The following is a 14,736-nucleotide window of genomic DNA, read 5'->3' as shown; positions in this document are numbered from 1 at the left end:
GACAACACCTCAAAGCCAAACGAGTCCTGTAGTTAGAGTATTTTAAAACAACCAAAACCACAAGCAAATTTGTGAAGCTGCGATTAGCTGAATTATACAACCAATTTTCACCGAATATTTGAAGGTAAATATTGTTTCAACCTTACCAATCTCTTCATTGTATGAAGTCAGTGTTCAGCATCATAAAAATGAATAAACTTTATCCATCGTTCTTACGTTACAGTGATTTTTTTTCTGTATCCATGATAACGTACGCTAACGTGTTTCAGCTTTATGCAAATCTAACATATGTTGTCAGTGTGTCAAATCACACATATGTTTCTTCACGAAAACACGTCACGCATTCTTATCTTTTCAAGAGAGGACTCCAAGGGGGCTCAACGCGCTGCAGATTTAGGCGGGTTTGCAATTAAACTCGGTAAAAATTAAGTCCGCCGAGGAGGGTTACTATCTACCAGAGCCACAAGTTAAGCGCGCACATTTAGGAAACAGAGATCCGCGAACAACCTGCCGGATGCGACCATACGCTAAAGACAACCGCACCACGGAACTACCGACCCGGTGAAACGTTATTAGAGGCCAGGGCAGCTGCCGTCTTCCCGGGGGGCCCTGCCGGGCTGCCCGCACCCCGCAGCCCACCGCCTTCCCAGCGGGACCCCTCGGCTTTAGGGGGCGGCTCCGGCGGGGGCCCCGACGGCAGGCCACCGGCGCCCGGGGCCGGCCCGCCCGGGAGAGGGTTTCCCCGGCTGCCGCAGAGCCGAGGCACCTGCCGGCGCTTAGGGAGCCGCCCCCGCCCCTCGCCGCTCGTCCGCGGCCCCGTCTCCGCACCTACCCGTCCCGTCGCCTGCCAGGTGAAGTTCATGGCGTGGATGCCGACGGGGATGGCCGGCATCCTCTGCTGGGCTTTCCTGAAGTCGTGGGTGAAGGGGGCCATCTTCCCCTCGGACACGATCAGAACGTCCTCCTCGAAGCCTGCGAAGGGCAAAGGGGCGCGGTGGGCGGCAGCCCCGCCGGGCCGGGCCCCGCTGCCGCGCAGGGCTCCCGCCGCCGGCCGGGGGGTGCGGGGGGTGCGGGGGGGGGGGGGGGGGAGCGGAGCGGCCCCGCTTACCGAGGAGGACCCGCGCTTGCCGGCCGTCGATCCACAGGTAGAGCGAGTCGGGCTGCCGCGGCGCGGCCCGCAGGCTGCAGAGGCTGAGGGCGCCGCAGAGCAGCGCGGCGCACAGCCGCCCCGCCGGGGCCATGCTCCGCGCACCGCCGCTCGCCGCCGCCGCTCGCGCTCCCGCCGCCACCGCGCCCGCCCTCTGCCGCGGGGCGGCGGCGGAGGGAGGCGGGGGGGGGGGGGGGCGCGGGGCGCGGGGCGGGGCGGGCGCCGTCGCAGCCGGGCAGGGCCTCCCGCCGGCGGCCGGGGAGCCCCGGCGCTCGCCGGAGCGCTGCTTCCCCCGCCGGGCAGGGCGGCGGTGCGGCCGCGGTGGAGCTCGGTACTCAGCACCAGTCCGTCCCGTCCCCCCCCCCGCCGCTGCCCCGGGTGGCCGCCCGCTCCTGCGGGGGCACCGGCGAGGGCCGGGAGGCGGGTGCGTGACCCCCGCGCCCCCTCTGCGCGGGGAGAGGTGCCACGGGGGGGGGGGGGGGGCTGTCGCCGTGCGGGGCACGTGCCGAGCACGAGGTGCCGCCCGGTGTTCGCCGTCCCCCCCCCCCCGGGGGGGCAGCCGTCGGCAGGCTGGCAAGGTCACGGGAGCATCGCTGAAGGAAGCCGGGCCCGCGCCAAGAAGCGAAGTTTGTGGGTGGCGGTCGGCTGGTACCGCGGTGCCGGGGCGCGGGGGAGCATCCCCGAAAGGGCAGGTGGGTGCCGCTGGGCAGGGGGCTCCCGGCGGGACCGGGCAAAGGTGGGCGAGGCGCCCGCCCACCGCGGCCAGGCCAGGCAAGGCCGCAGAGCGAGCGCGGCGGGGACAGCTCTGCCCCGCTCTAGGGAACGGCGCGGTGGAGGGGACAACGTGCTGAAGAGGGAAAAGGCTTTCACCTCGCCTTTGCCCGGCGGTCTCGGGACCAGTGGGGACTCTGAAGTCAAACCCCAAAACGTTGCCGTGTACGCAGGGACTGGAGCTGGCTCAACAGAGAAACTCGGGAAAGCTGAAAGAATTTTCTGTTCAAAAAGTTACTTAAATGGAATCCTGCCTTTTAAAGGGACAAAAAGTAATGTTTCTAAGTTTCCTGCATTCTTTCATAAGAAAAAACCAAGCCTTTTCTTAAAAGCTAAAGCTAACCAGGATAGATAAAGTTTGAGTAAAACCCCCAAGTTTCTGTCCATCATGTTCTGGAAGGAGCTGGGGGGTATTTTCTGCCTGCGGGTGCCGCCTTGGATGCTGCTGTGCTCCACCCCATCCTGTTAGTGTGACCGCAAAAGTTACCTCCGGATTAACTGCCCGGAGCGGAGTTCTTCGGGTCATGGGAAACAACACGGAGTTGGTCCTGCTTTCTGTTCGAGTGGAGTTTGCCGTGTCGGCTTACGCACGGGGAGAAGGTCCCGAGCTGTGTCATTACCTTTCTTTTTCCACATCCGAAGAGTGTAGCCAAACTGGTAACGGTGATTCTTTTTGAGCAAAAGGTTTATGGTTCAACACATGAAATAGCCTCGCCCTCCCACTGACATGCTGTGCCGTGGGTGTTCCGGCACCTCCTTCTGAGGAGCCTTCCGCCGCTGTCGATGGATCACTTCACCGGCCCCGTGTCGCTGTTCCTGCCCCGGAGCAGGTACCGCTCCCTCGTTTCTCTCGTTCTGTCTGCTCAGGATTTTATTGCCAGATTTCCCAGAACGGTGCGTGTGCGTACCGGAGAGAAACACGCACGCTTACACATTGCGCGCGCACACGTGTGTGTATACATACGTTCATAAACAGCCTGTAATTACGAGGCAGAACACCCAAACGCCATCTCTCGATGTTCTGTACACAAGCACGCGTGAGGCACCCGTGCACCTCCCGACGCTGTCACATCCCTTTCCCCCCCCAGCTCGGCTGCATTTTCCGGGGGGGAGCGGGGACACGGGTTTCCCCCGGGAAGGTCCGCGGGCAAAGGCAGGCTGGAATACCGTTCTCCCAAACTCCCGGGGGGGTTCCCCAGGAACTTGCCCGGCCGGAACAGCTCGGGCTCCCCCAGCCGGAGTCAGCGTAGGTGCTCCAACAGAACTGCCCCCCCCCAGACCCTTATTAGATAGCGGCGATCTTTTATTATTAATTAGTCCGGACTGGGGGGTAAAATGGGCTTTGTGGTGCCCGCTCGCCCGTGCTCACCCCCACCCGAGGGCGCGGAGGACCCCCGGGGCCGAGCTTGCTCTCCACTCGCCTGCTGGAACGGCGGGGGCCGCTGCTTCCCACCGCCCCGGGACACCGGCGAGCCCGCCCCCGCCGCGGGGGGGGGACCCGGGAGCCGCCGGTGCGAGCCCGCCCCCTGCCGGCCGCCGCCGGTAAGCCCCGGGGGGGGGCACGGACATCCCCTCCCCGCAGTCCCCGCTCCGGCAGCGCGATGGGGGGCGGCTCCGGCCGGGCGGGGACCCCCCAAAAAGCCGAGGGAGAGGAGGGGGGAGCGGCGTTGGGTGGGCGTTCGCTCCGTCCCCCCGGAGGGGTGCGGGGGGGGGGGGGCTGCTCCTGCGCTTGGGAATTCACTGGCGGTGGGTTTGCCTTGAGAAAGCAGGACAAGTTCAGCTTGATTTTCAGAATTCAGCTCGATTTTCAGAATTCAGTGGGGTTAATTTTTCTTAGCTTCAAAAGATGCAAGCAACCGTCAGTTTGCGACTGAAGAGAAACGTCGTGGGGAAAATAGTATCTGACCATAAAGCTTTTAGAAAGACGTTAAACTGGGACCTTAATACAGGTAAGAATTTGTTCCGATACAGTCATCTACATTGTTATTTGTCACTTAAAGGGGGTTTCTTAAGGTCTGGCAAAGGAAAGGAATTTAATTGCCAAGTAATAACCCTGGAACGTCATTTCTGAAACAATATAAACGCTCCTGAGTAAAAAGGCAGTAGCAAACGGCTTACTTTCTGCAGAAATGAGTAGTGACTGAAATACTGTTCAGCGGGTATGTATTTGGATCCACAGGCTATCCCAGCCCACACACACCTCTGCCCGTGCTCGCACGCCACCCGTCCCTTCTCCAACAGCATCTACCGAGGCCCAGGTGAGCCCCGTGCCGGGGCTGCCACCGGCCTGTCGTGCTGCAGGGGCTCTTCGCCCGACCTTCGCTCCGTTGTAGTGTCCTACCACGCTTCTCTCCGTTGCAGTGTCCTACCATGCTGAGGTTCACTGAGGATAGGGTCTGCAAAGCTTGTGTTCATACTGCCTGCTTGCATTCCACGTGAAGATCTGGCGAAAAGCTTGTTCTATTTCTTCTCGAGACCTTCTTTAAATGTCTCTTTCTCCTAACTTATATTTCAGGGAATAATAGTCACTTTTAAAGTGGGATGAGAGCACGATGGAGAGTGGATTGGGATATACTCGGAAAAGCGAACATTTTGTGGTTCTTTGTTTAATGAAATGGAAAATGTACATGAAAACAGAACTACATTGTGAATGTGGCTTCAGGATCCGCTAACTTTCATGGGAATGCATGTATAGTGCGTTTGTGGTCTGCTCTGACATTCATTGCAACTGACAGCATCCCCCTGGTGATGGCCTGGGAATGAATTAGTGAATGGATGCTTTTGAATGATGATGTATCTAGGGAGGGGTATGGAAGTCAGTGCCTAGTGGCCTTTGATCATCAGTTATGAGTAATATAAAAAGAGGAGAAAAAGGCCTAAATAATAATAACAGTAATGGGCGTAAATATGGCCTGAGGTGGTATAATTTTCATCCCCAAGGTTATACATGCTGCTTCACCTCAGGCATACAGAAACAGTAAATATCTATTTTATTTATTTGTTTCTTTGTGGTGAACATTGGTAGATAATAACTAACACCTGAACAATTTAAATAAGGAAGAAGATGCCAAACTGCAGCAGAATTTTCAGAAGTGCTCAGCCTTCACTGGGTTTATTCACTGAAGTGAATCACAAAATTCCTGCCAGTTTCAGCAGAAACAAAGTTTATTCATTGGGAATTAGATCCCCTTAAATTCTTGCAGGTTAGGCCAAAACGACTGGCATTAAGAGCTGGCAGGAAAAAAAACCCATACCATAGAACTATTTTTATTAGAAAAAACAGTTTTGCTGGAATTGGAATACGTGAAAATTTCTGAAATTTCAAATGGAAAATCAAAGACTCCACCTTCAATTATTCCAAATATAACATTCCGATTATTTGTTTTAGAACATAGTCTATATTGTAGTATTAAAGACTATGTTAAAGCAACACTCTGAAGGTTGTAACATCACACACTCCAGAGGCAGGAGAGGTCTCCTATTTTCTATCACTCATGATACCGTTCATTATCTGTTCTGTTTCTTTCCCTATATATAATATTCCCAGCTCATCCATTGAAGAGTGTGGAATTAGTCTGGCTTTGAACCAGGCTGGGTACTGAAGAAGACAATTATTTCTAGAGCCCTTGCCTCATTTGTTGCTGAAGTCGAAAAGCGTATAGCGAATGAGACAGGAGTTTGCGGAAGTAAAAATGATCGCATCGCTAAAGAAGTTAGAGAGAGATGTCCCTGTCCTTGTTCTGTCGTGTTCCGATGTGGCGATAGGCAAGTTACTTCATTCTTTTTCCCAGGCGGTTGTCAAGTTTTGTTCTTCATTTCACGGTGCCTGATGTCAGATCTTCGGTCTTGTCTGCAGAATCCCAGAATCCAGGTGGGTTATCCCAGAGATGGTCCAAAAATGTATCGTTCTGCCTTTAAAAAGGATAGTATGGCAGAGAAGATCAAGGCCAGATGATGAAGAGTTTGGAGAAAACTAAGTACCGAGCAGGCATTGTTTGTTTTCTGCAGCTGTATTATTAGCTACCGCCTTATGATCCATGAACGTGCGTTCTGGGAGTTCTAAAGGTTTTTGAATCATTGCATTTGCAATGTTTTAAATGCTGGGGTTTTTTTATAACTTGTGTGCCATTTCTCAGCTTTTAAAAAAGCAGATCAAACCTTTTAAACTGCAATAGCAAACTGCACTGCTTTAATTTAATTAATTTTTATTGTAATTGTCATTATTTTAATAGATTGCAGTAAATTTAGACTTCAATGATTTCCTTTTTAAAAGGAAGAGTGTACACTATTTTATCAATTCATTCCCAAATTGGTGATTGCTATTAGCCTGAAGGCATCAGTTCCCAGCTCTTTCTCCTGGTGACATGACTTCTAACTTTCCTTCAAGTTGCAAGTTCCATTTCTGAAACTGATCTTGTGTTTGACTGAGAGATGTGGATACTTGTTTCAAAACTATCAGACAAAAGTAATTTTAAACAAAGTAGACCTTTTTTTGTTGTTTTATTGCATTTTTATAAATAATATCTACGTGAGTATATTTTTAATGGTTTCAGTTTTCTCAAATCTTGATTATTGAATTTTTCATTGAAAAAAATATATATCATGAAAATTATGTGTCCTTAAAACAACTGCAAAACATAGTAAACTAAATAGTTACATTGGTTTAGTATTAACATAATTCATTGTACCTTTCCTATTTATAAGATTAGCAATTGGACTTAAAAATTAAATGAATTTATCCAAGTTGCATTGAAGTATTTAGTTGTGAAATATTCTCAGAAATAATTAAAAGGAAAACTTTATATTGAAACACATGTATATAAAACTATTTCTACAAGTTTCCTTTTATTGCTTGCATTTTTGAAACTTGTGTAGTAATTTTTAGTGAATGAGGAGAACATTACCACCTCAGCAAGGTGTTTTGTCCTCTGCCGTTTGAGAGAGGGTGGAACGTTGCCTAGAAATGGCAGCCCTAGCTTAGGCGGGTGGTCCAGGATCTGGTGGCTGACACCAGTTCTTCCTGCAGAAGCAGCCGAAGTCCTGTTTAATTGTGTCATTCTGCTTGCCGGGATGGATTTCTGGGGTGACGCCGAGGGCAGCTGTTTGCCCTCCTTTTGTGGGAACAAAGCTGGCCTTGCTTTCTCTTTATATCAGTTCTCCTCCATGTTCCCGGTCATTTCTTCTTCCCTTTCTCTGGCTATTCGTTACCTTTGCAATACTCTTTTTGGAGATATGTTGGCAGATGCCGTTCACGAGGCCACACCATTGATTTTTCTTGAGGACATAGTTTTATTTTTTAGCTTGGCTTCCTATGAAAATGACATCTATGCAACGTTCACAATGTCTGTGAACTGATGAGTTGATTTCTGCCAATTTTGACAGACAAGTATAGGTCTCAAAGCGTATTTAATATCTTACTGCAAGTAGTGCGTAGCAGAGCAGATAAAAAGAGACATCCTCTAAACGCCCTGTCTGTGACAGAAGTGCAGCCTGTCCTCACGCATGATTACATATAATAGAATTACTCTTCCCTAGATGTCCCCAAATGCAGGGGGAACTTCGGTTGAAGATTACACCTTCTCAGATAGAAAATCAGCCAGTCATGTAGTAATCCAGTATGTGTTAGACTCGGTACCCTCTGAGATTGCTAGTACTGTTCATTATCCCATTTCCGCATAAAATAACTCTCTTTTATCTCTTTTTCGACAGTCTCAGTTACTTACGTCTGTTTGGGACAAATCTTCTTAGATCTTATGAAGAGGTACTGGGATTTATTGTTTCCACTCTAGTGGACATTGTTTTACGCTAAGCAACACTAGATTTAGTGGGGTTTTAGAGAGAAAGGTAGAAGATTTTAGCAAAGTAAAAAATAAAAGGGAAGGAGAGAAGAGTGGATGCAATTAAGCTTCTACCTTAGAAATGACAGTGAACATGAATAACAGCTGACAGAAATTCATCCTTTACAAAATTATTCTTGTATTGTACCAAAGGAAGCAATCTCTTTTATGAAAGTTACTTACCTGCAGCATCAGCTTCAGAGGGTTTAACATCTACACCTATTGGAGGAGATAATGGGCAGATTTGATAAATATTGCTCACTGAAAAGGCATGAAATGTATGAGAGCTGTATGATTTGTTGCTGAATGTGGCTGCCCACAAAGCCTTTGATGCATATGTCATACACTGGAGATTAAAAGCTCAAATTCTGCGACTATGGGATCATGCAAGCTTCTTAGATAACTGATCGAGTGTTCTGTGACTTCCCTAGCAAGAAAGCTTTAAGCGCTTACAGAATCAAAGTTAAAACTAAAGATATCATTACAGTTTCTCAGGGAAAGAATAAAAAAGCACATCAAAATCTTTTAGGAATGTTCTTGGAAAACTATAGCCAATGTCTGAAAAGACCATCAGAGTGACAGCGCCTTTGGAGCAGAAAGATAAAATTTATATTATGCACCCTGTGGTAGGGAAGAATAGACATGGGAGGGATTACAGATGCCATAGCATGAAATAATGCCTCGCATATGGTAAAGAATATGTGAATTGTAAAGTGGGAAAAAAATCACTTTGGGCCATATGTTCCCCTCTGGCATCAAACTGCATGGGAGAACAAAATAATCCAAAAATCATGTGATTTTTGAAGCGCAGCCATTCAACTGCGTTCTGCTGCTGCCTTTGTACATTACGCAGAGCTGGATCCAGACGTGCTGTATTAGAAGCTACACAATACTTTGAACAGTGCTAAAGGAAGGGGAGCACGGCCCCATTCATCTCCCAGTTCCAACCTTCCCCATGCTGGAACTGGCAAGGAAACAGGAGAGCAAGGGTGAGCAGGGCAGGGTCCTGATACTCAGCTCAGTTTCGGTAGAACGTGAGTCAGGCACACGGGATGCCATTGTAGCCTAAATAGTCAGTGGTGAAACTGCCATCAGCCTAACAGGGCCAGAATTTCTGTCTCATTATACATCTCCGACACCCCCATCTTCCTGGAGCGACCATGCAGCTGCTGCTGAGGCATCGCCATCGCCCCGGCCCCGCACTGCCGTTTGGCACCGCTCTCCTGACAGCACCGGGAGACGGGACGGAACATCAAGTGGTTCGTGGTCGGAGCGGGACCACCTGGAGCCTGCATTTCACGCGTGTGGGTTTTAGATGGTGTCAGGAGTATGACACCGTGGGGAGCTGCTCACTTGTCAGCTCTTTCCTTCCTGTCACTACAGTCTGTTTTTTTTAACCCAGCCTATTGGCCATGTTTTTACAGAAATGGGAATACAGTTACTTTTCTCCTTGGAGCAAATCCCCTTGAATTCCTTAGTTTTGCTGCTTTCCTTACCATGCAGCCAGAGACCTAGGAGCATAGGCAGGGAAACCTGGAAGGAGTGCTTTGTAGGAGCTCCATTCAAAATCCACGTGTTAGCAGAAGATAGGATGTGTGGCAGTTCTGCTTACATGGCAGGTAGGCAAAGGTTTACCGACATGTCCCAATACAAGAGAAGCTGTGTAACGTGAAACAACAGAAGACTGTACCATGAAAATAATTAACTGGTAATTAGGGCCTCTTACATTTTCTAATTGTGGAATATTTCTTCTAATGCGGAATATTTTCTGCCACAGAAGTTTTAATTTCTCTGTTCCCTGGGCATTCGAGTTGCACTTTCTGTTTTCTAAATGATAATGTTTATCACACTTGCTAAGCCTAATTTCTCACACATGAGGGAATAAAATCTTCGCTGACTTTCAGCTGCCTCTGCATGGGACAGACTAAGAGGTGGTTTTCGTGTGGGAGCAGGTACCAAGAATCAAAACATCTGGCCCGAGGGCAAAGGCTTTTCCGTCCCTTTGGTAACAATGGGTAAAGGACCTGAGGAACTGAATGCCAAGGGTTGTAATCTTCGACATGCAGGGAAGAAAGCTGAGAGAAGAAATGCAGTAACAGATGTAGAAGGACACGGTGTTGGCAAATTCAAAAGCTATGAGAGGATCCAGTCAGCAAGAGAATATGATATGCCTGGCATTAAACACAGTAATTACAAACCTTTCAAATTGCATTAAAGTTCTTCCATATTTACTCAATGACAACTCTGAAAATGATCTAATTAAAATAGGGTATTCTGAGAAAATACGAGACTTCTGAGTCTCTGCAGAAGGCTGGTGCTGCTTTTTTACTGAAAGCAGTAGGCATTCCAGAGGACTTCTGGGTTTGTGTCTACGGCAGGTAGTGACAGTGCGTGCCTGAGTGACATGCGAGAGGACTATACTGCTCAGAGAGCTCAACGCCGGGAATTCTCTTTGTCATATTAGTAATTCCTGGAGAAGGATATTTGCTCAACAGCCAGGACCCAGAAATATTTTTACACAAGTGGTATATTGCAGAGGACAAGCAAGAGCCCTTTTGGTTCCAAAAGACACAGGCAGCACCTGAAGCAGAGTGAGAACAGCAGCCTTGTGGCATGTTTGTTAATAGGTCAATGTTCTCCTTGACAGGCAGCACGTTCTTGAATCGTATAGTTCATGTAGTACTGAGTACCCCGCAGTGAGTACCAAAGAGGCGAAGCAGAGTGGGTATGCTAAGACAAACAAATCCAATACAGAAACCCACAGAAGGAAGAGATTCAGTGAAGGGAGTGATGGAGTATCTGGAATTTGTATCTATCCTCAGCAATCCATTCATTACAGAAGTTACAGTACTATAGCATTACCAGATGTCAACGGGAGAAGAAATAATGTGGGATTATCAAAAAGTTGGAAGTAAAACATGAATTCTGAGAGCAACGGATGGATAACGAGAGCGTTAAAATGTATACATTATCTACAACATGTATTTAGAGACTTTTGTCTGGCATGAGTTCTTCAGAAAGTCCTAATGACAACTGCAGATAGATTTAAAAGGGCCCAGACTTCCACAGTTAACAGAATGAATGAGGGAACTTGTACAGCCAACACAATGTCAATATGAATGATGTAAAATGATGTAAAAAATGCTGAACTGTGTAAAATGTTTCCTAGGGGAAGGAGTAAGGAGTGATAGGTCCTAAAGCATGGCTTCAGTAAATGATAATTTACATAGGAAATGCTCCAGAGAGTTAGTAAAAAAGCCGTGGAAAGCAAAGATATGTTATAAAAGAAAGCTAAAACCAAATTACAAGGCACTGATAGAAAATAAATGTCACAGCATCATGCAAAATATATGGAAGCAATTGAAGCAACTACTGTTTTCATGCAACAATTCAGCTTCATACATACATTTATATTCTTTCAGATGATCAAAATAGGTCCAGATGTATCTAAGAATGGGCATGGAGTTGTCCTTGAGCTTAGGATAAAGGAGCATGGAAAACTTGCCTGGGTAAAAGCAAAACCAAAATTATGTTTAAGACCTATTAGATATTGTTTTCATTGAGATTGCACAATATTCTCAATGCCAGAGGGTTTAAAACATTTTATAAATAAAATCAAAACATCATTTCTAAATTATGTATGTTCAGTTGCATATGTAAAATGTAGGTTTAAGCATTAATTTAAAGGTACCATCTCGGTCAATATAAGATACAGCTGGCTAATTGGCTGTTTGTAGATTTTCATATGGTTATAACAAATAGCAGGTGTACACTAGGTTGTAAATGTGCATGTATGATATTGAAAACTTTCATTCAAGCAATTAATAGTAGCTGTTATAGATCTTAGCTGGAAAAGTTTCCCTCCTATATTTTTCTAGATGGTTTTCCAAATAATTTCATTTAGATTTGTGAACGATTAGCATTTCTAAAAACTAGTCTTATGTATATCTGAACTTGGACACTTGGAAGATAAGGAATACGTTACAAAAGGCTCATTTGAAAACTTTGGTTTGCCCATCTTCCCCATTTTACTTCTTGAAACTTGTAGCAGAGTTAATTCAGTTTCCCTGGGTACTAACCCACAAAGTAAGGCCTGTGTTCCTTTTTTCCCTCTCATACCGCCTTACCTCAACTGCTGTATGTTTTCCTATTTCTGCTGTAAACAAGGTTGTTGACGTTAAAATTATAATCTTCCTTTTATGATCTAACATGTTCTCATTCAGTTCTTCTATCTGTGCCTGTTTCAGCACACCTCTAAGGGTCTAACAATATATGCCCACCTTGTTTCTGCTTATATTATGACAACTTTTAAAATTACATAGTCACATACTGCTTTTTTCTCCAGATTGAGTAGTGAACTGGAGTTTCATTTTTTGCCTGACTGACTCTGCAGCACAGATAATTTTCTTTTAGCACATCCTCTGTTTGTTTATAGCATGTAATAGAAGTTATCCGGCATTTAATTCACTAACATGCTTTTGCTATGTAATTTGCAGCTTTATTACCTCTAACCAAATACCATTCACAGTAACAAAGACATCATTCTGCAAAAAATCCAGCAAGAAGAGGACACAGGATGGGCTGGGGAGAGCACTGGAATGGAATTCCTACTTCACTCTTCTATAACATTTTCCATCTTCATTCTTAAAGGATTTTTACAAAGATGAATCATTATTTCCATTTGCCTGTGGGAGAAACTGAGTCACCTGAAGAGGAACTGATTTGCCACACAGCAAGTCAGTGGCAGAGCAAAGAGCAAAGAACAAGGCTTTTCATTTCCTGCCTGGTGCCCTCATGACATTAACTCAGTTTACCGCTCTGCCACAGTCTTCTTCCTGACCTTAGCTGAGTCATTTGGGTTCTTTAGTCTCCTAACACTGAAGTGCATGTTTCATTTAAGCTTTTTTTTAAGATCACAACTGGCTGAAAACACTCCACTAATACCTTGGCCATATACATGGATGGTTCATTCTTTCTCACAGGTTCTTTGCAGGGGAGAATTTTTTGTTCAGTGCACTGTTACATTAGGTAATATTTTATTTTTTCCTGCTGTGTTTATTTTTTCCCAGAAAGTTTTCACAAGGGCCAATTTTAGCCAGGGGAAACCTGTGTCCGTAGATGATAGAAAGTGGTAAGTTAGAGGAGCCTCTGTTCAGCTGCTCAGAGGGTACATTACCTGTGTGCTATGGGCCCCCAGTTCTTCAGCTTTGCAAATGCTATTTTCCTTTTCCATAGACATCTGGAGCACAACTGTCTGCACTCCAGATGATGTCATGGTGCAGATTAGAGGAGAGTTCACTCCTCCACCTACAGCTCCCCACGCAGCATGGATGAATAGCTGAAAAAAACACCTTCCTTCCCCTGCCCTACCTCATCCCATATGCACATAAAGCTCTTCCAAACATTTCCTCTAGCATTCCTCCTAAGAACACCTCTGCACTGTCCTGCAAAGCCTCATGTGGTACGAAGCAGCCATTTCAGTATTTGGCTCTAAATTTGTTGTGCGTTTTGCTGTTACTACTTCTGCTGTTCCCTCTGCTTTCTTCTGTTCCTTTTACTTTCCTTACTTCTTTTTTATACTCTTTCTCCTATTTCTACTGTGTCTTCTCCCTTTCTCACTTCTGTGTGGTTTTCTTCCTTTTTATGCTTCTTTTCCACAAGAAAAGGGAGGTGTTCCACTCTAGCCCAACCTCAGTCACAGAGGCATGGTGAAGTGAGCTGGCGAGCTGGCAGAAAGCACTGCTCTTGTCTGGCTGTGCAGGGAGAGGACTAGAGCTTTGCTGCTGTGAGGATTTCCCAGAAGTAATACTGGAGCTGGTCCAACAGTTTACAGTAAAAGGGCTGCAGCTCTAATGCAAGTGCAGCAAGGTGAAGGCCATCTGTTTTTCAGGTTAGGTACAATTACCAAGAGTGGCTTGTCAGGTGTGTCTCTGGTCTGAGAAATTAAATAACATCTTTGGACAGGATGCTATGTGGTACACCCTGGGCTTGAAGGATCCAGCCGTCATATGAAGTCTGACACAGAAGAGGAGAGGCAGAGCTCTGCTCTGTAGTGAGCATGCGGAGTTAAGAACAAAAGGCCCCATAACTGCAGGACATTATTGTGGGGCCGGGGAATCAGTTTCTTGGCCTCCTTAGCCCCATTCTCCAAGCAAGATGCTCAGCAGTGCTGACAAAAGGAGCCTGGCTCTGAAGAACACTTTACTTTGCTGCATTTGGGTCAACCTAAGAGGAGTAGTAGGGGTAGAATATGTACTGGGGTTACAGCCACCTTTTCCTGAGCAGCGAACAGACACCTTAGACACCTTTCAAGGCAGTGAAACCCGTGCCTCTCTGCCGTACGCTGCCCAAACACTGGGAACAGCAGTACCTGCTGAGTGACCGGGCATATTGAGTTCATCACCTCTGAAGGATGAATGCATCCCACTGTTGGGCTTGCTGCCGTGTCATACCCCACAGAGCAGAAGCTGAAGCAATGGGGCAGAACCCATTAGCAGCATAGTTTGGGGAGGACAGCTGAACAGTGTTGAAGGAAAACTTTCAGTGCATCATTCTCACAGAGGGGAACTGCGTACAATGACACCCACATGTGGCAGACAACAGGGGTGTGTGGTGCATGCTAGATTCTCCTGTGACGTGTGACACACAAGCCTTCGTTCAAGTAGGACCAAGCATCCCTTTAGATGGAGATTTGTGTAACTTATCTGTAGGCCAAAAACTCCAAAAAGTTGTTGTGGATGCTCCCTAAATGTACTCAATTTTTACGAGATAAAACAGTTCTAGAAATGCGGCATGTACTTGGCATAGGAAATGGTAGTCCTCAGGGCCAGTGGGACTTTGTTCCCCTTGTCCGTGAGTGATTCTTATGGAGGTTCTTCCTTCCTCTATGGGGGAAATTTTCAATGTGAGTGGAGTTATTGACAGTGGAAATTGCACAGCTTAAGGAAATCTTTTAAATATGCCAGGCCCACACCACTGAGA

At 47.0% G+C, this 14,736-nt stretch overlaps 1 protein-coding gene across 1 annotated transcript in view; it reads right to left on the bottom strand.

Moving 5' to 3' along the window:
• WIF1 (WNT inhibitory factor 1) overlaps nt 1-1,314 on the bottom strand; it is a 44,546-nt gene extending 43,232 nt beyond the window's left edge. The window contains exons 1-2 of the mRNA XM_052774331.1: nt 1,109-1,314; nt 833-972 (exon numbers count right to left, since the gene is read on the bottom strand). Of these exons, the coding sequence (XP_052630291.1) occupies nt 833-972; nt 1,109-1,241 (273 nt within the window). The 5' untranslated portion in view covers nt 1,242-1,314. The remainder of the gene's footprint in view (nt 1-832; nt 973-1,108) is intronic.
• Nucleotides 1,315-14,736: the final 13,422 nt, after the last annotated feature.

The sequence above is a fragment of the Harpia harpyja genome, chromosome 23 (assembly GCF_026419915.1).
Source record: "Harpia harpyja isolate bHarHar1 chromosome 23, bHarHar1 primary haplotype, whole genome shotgun sequence".
Taxonomy (NCBI): domain Eukaryota; kingdom Metazoa; phylum Chordata; class Aves; order Accipitriformes; family Accipitridae; genus Harpia; species Harpia harpyja.
Note: the sequence above shows the minus strand (reverse complement) of the source record. Positions and strands in the feature narration are given on the sequence as shown.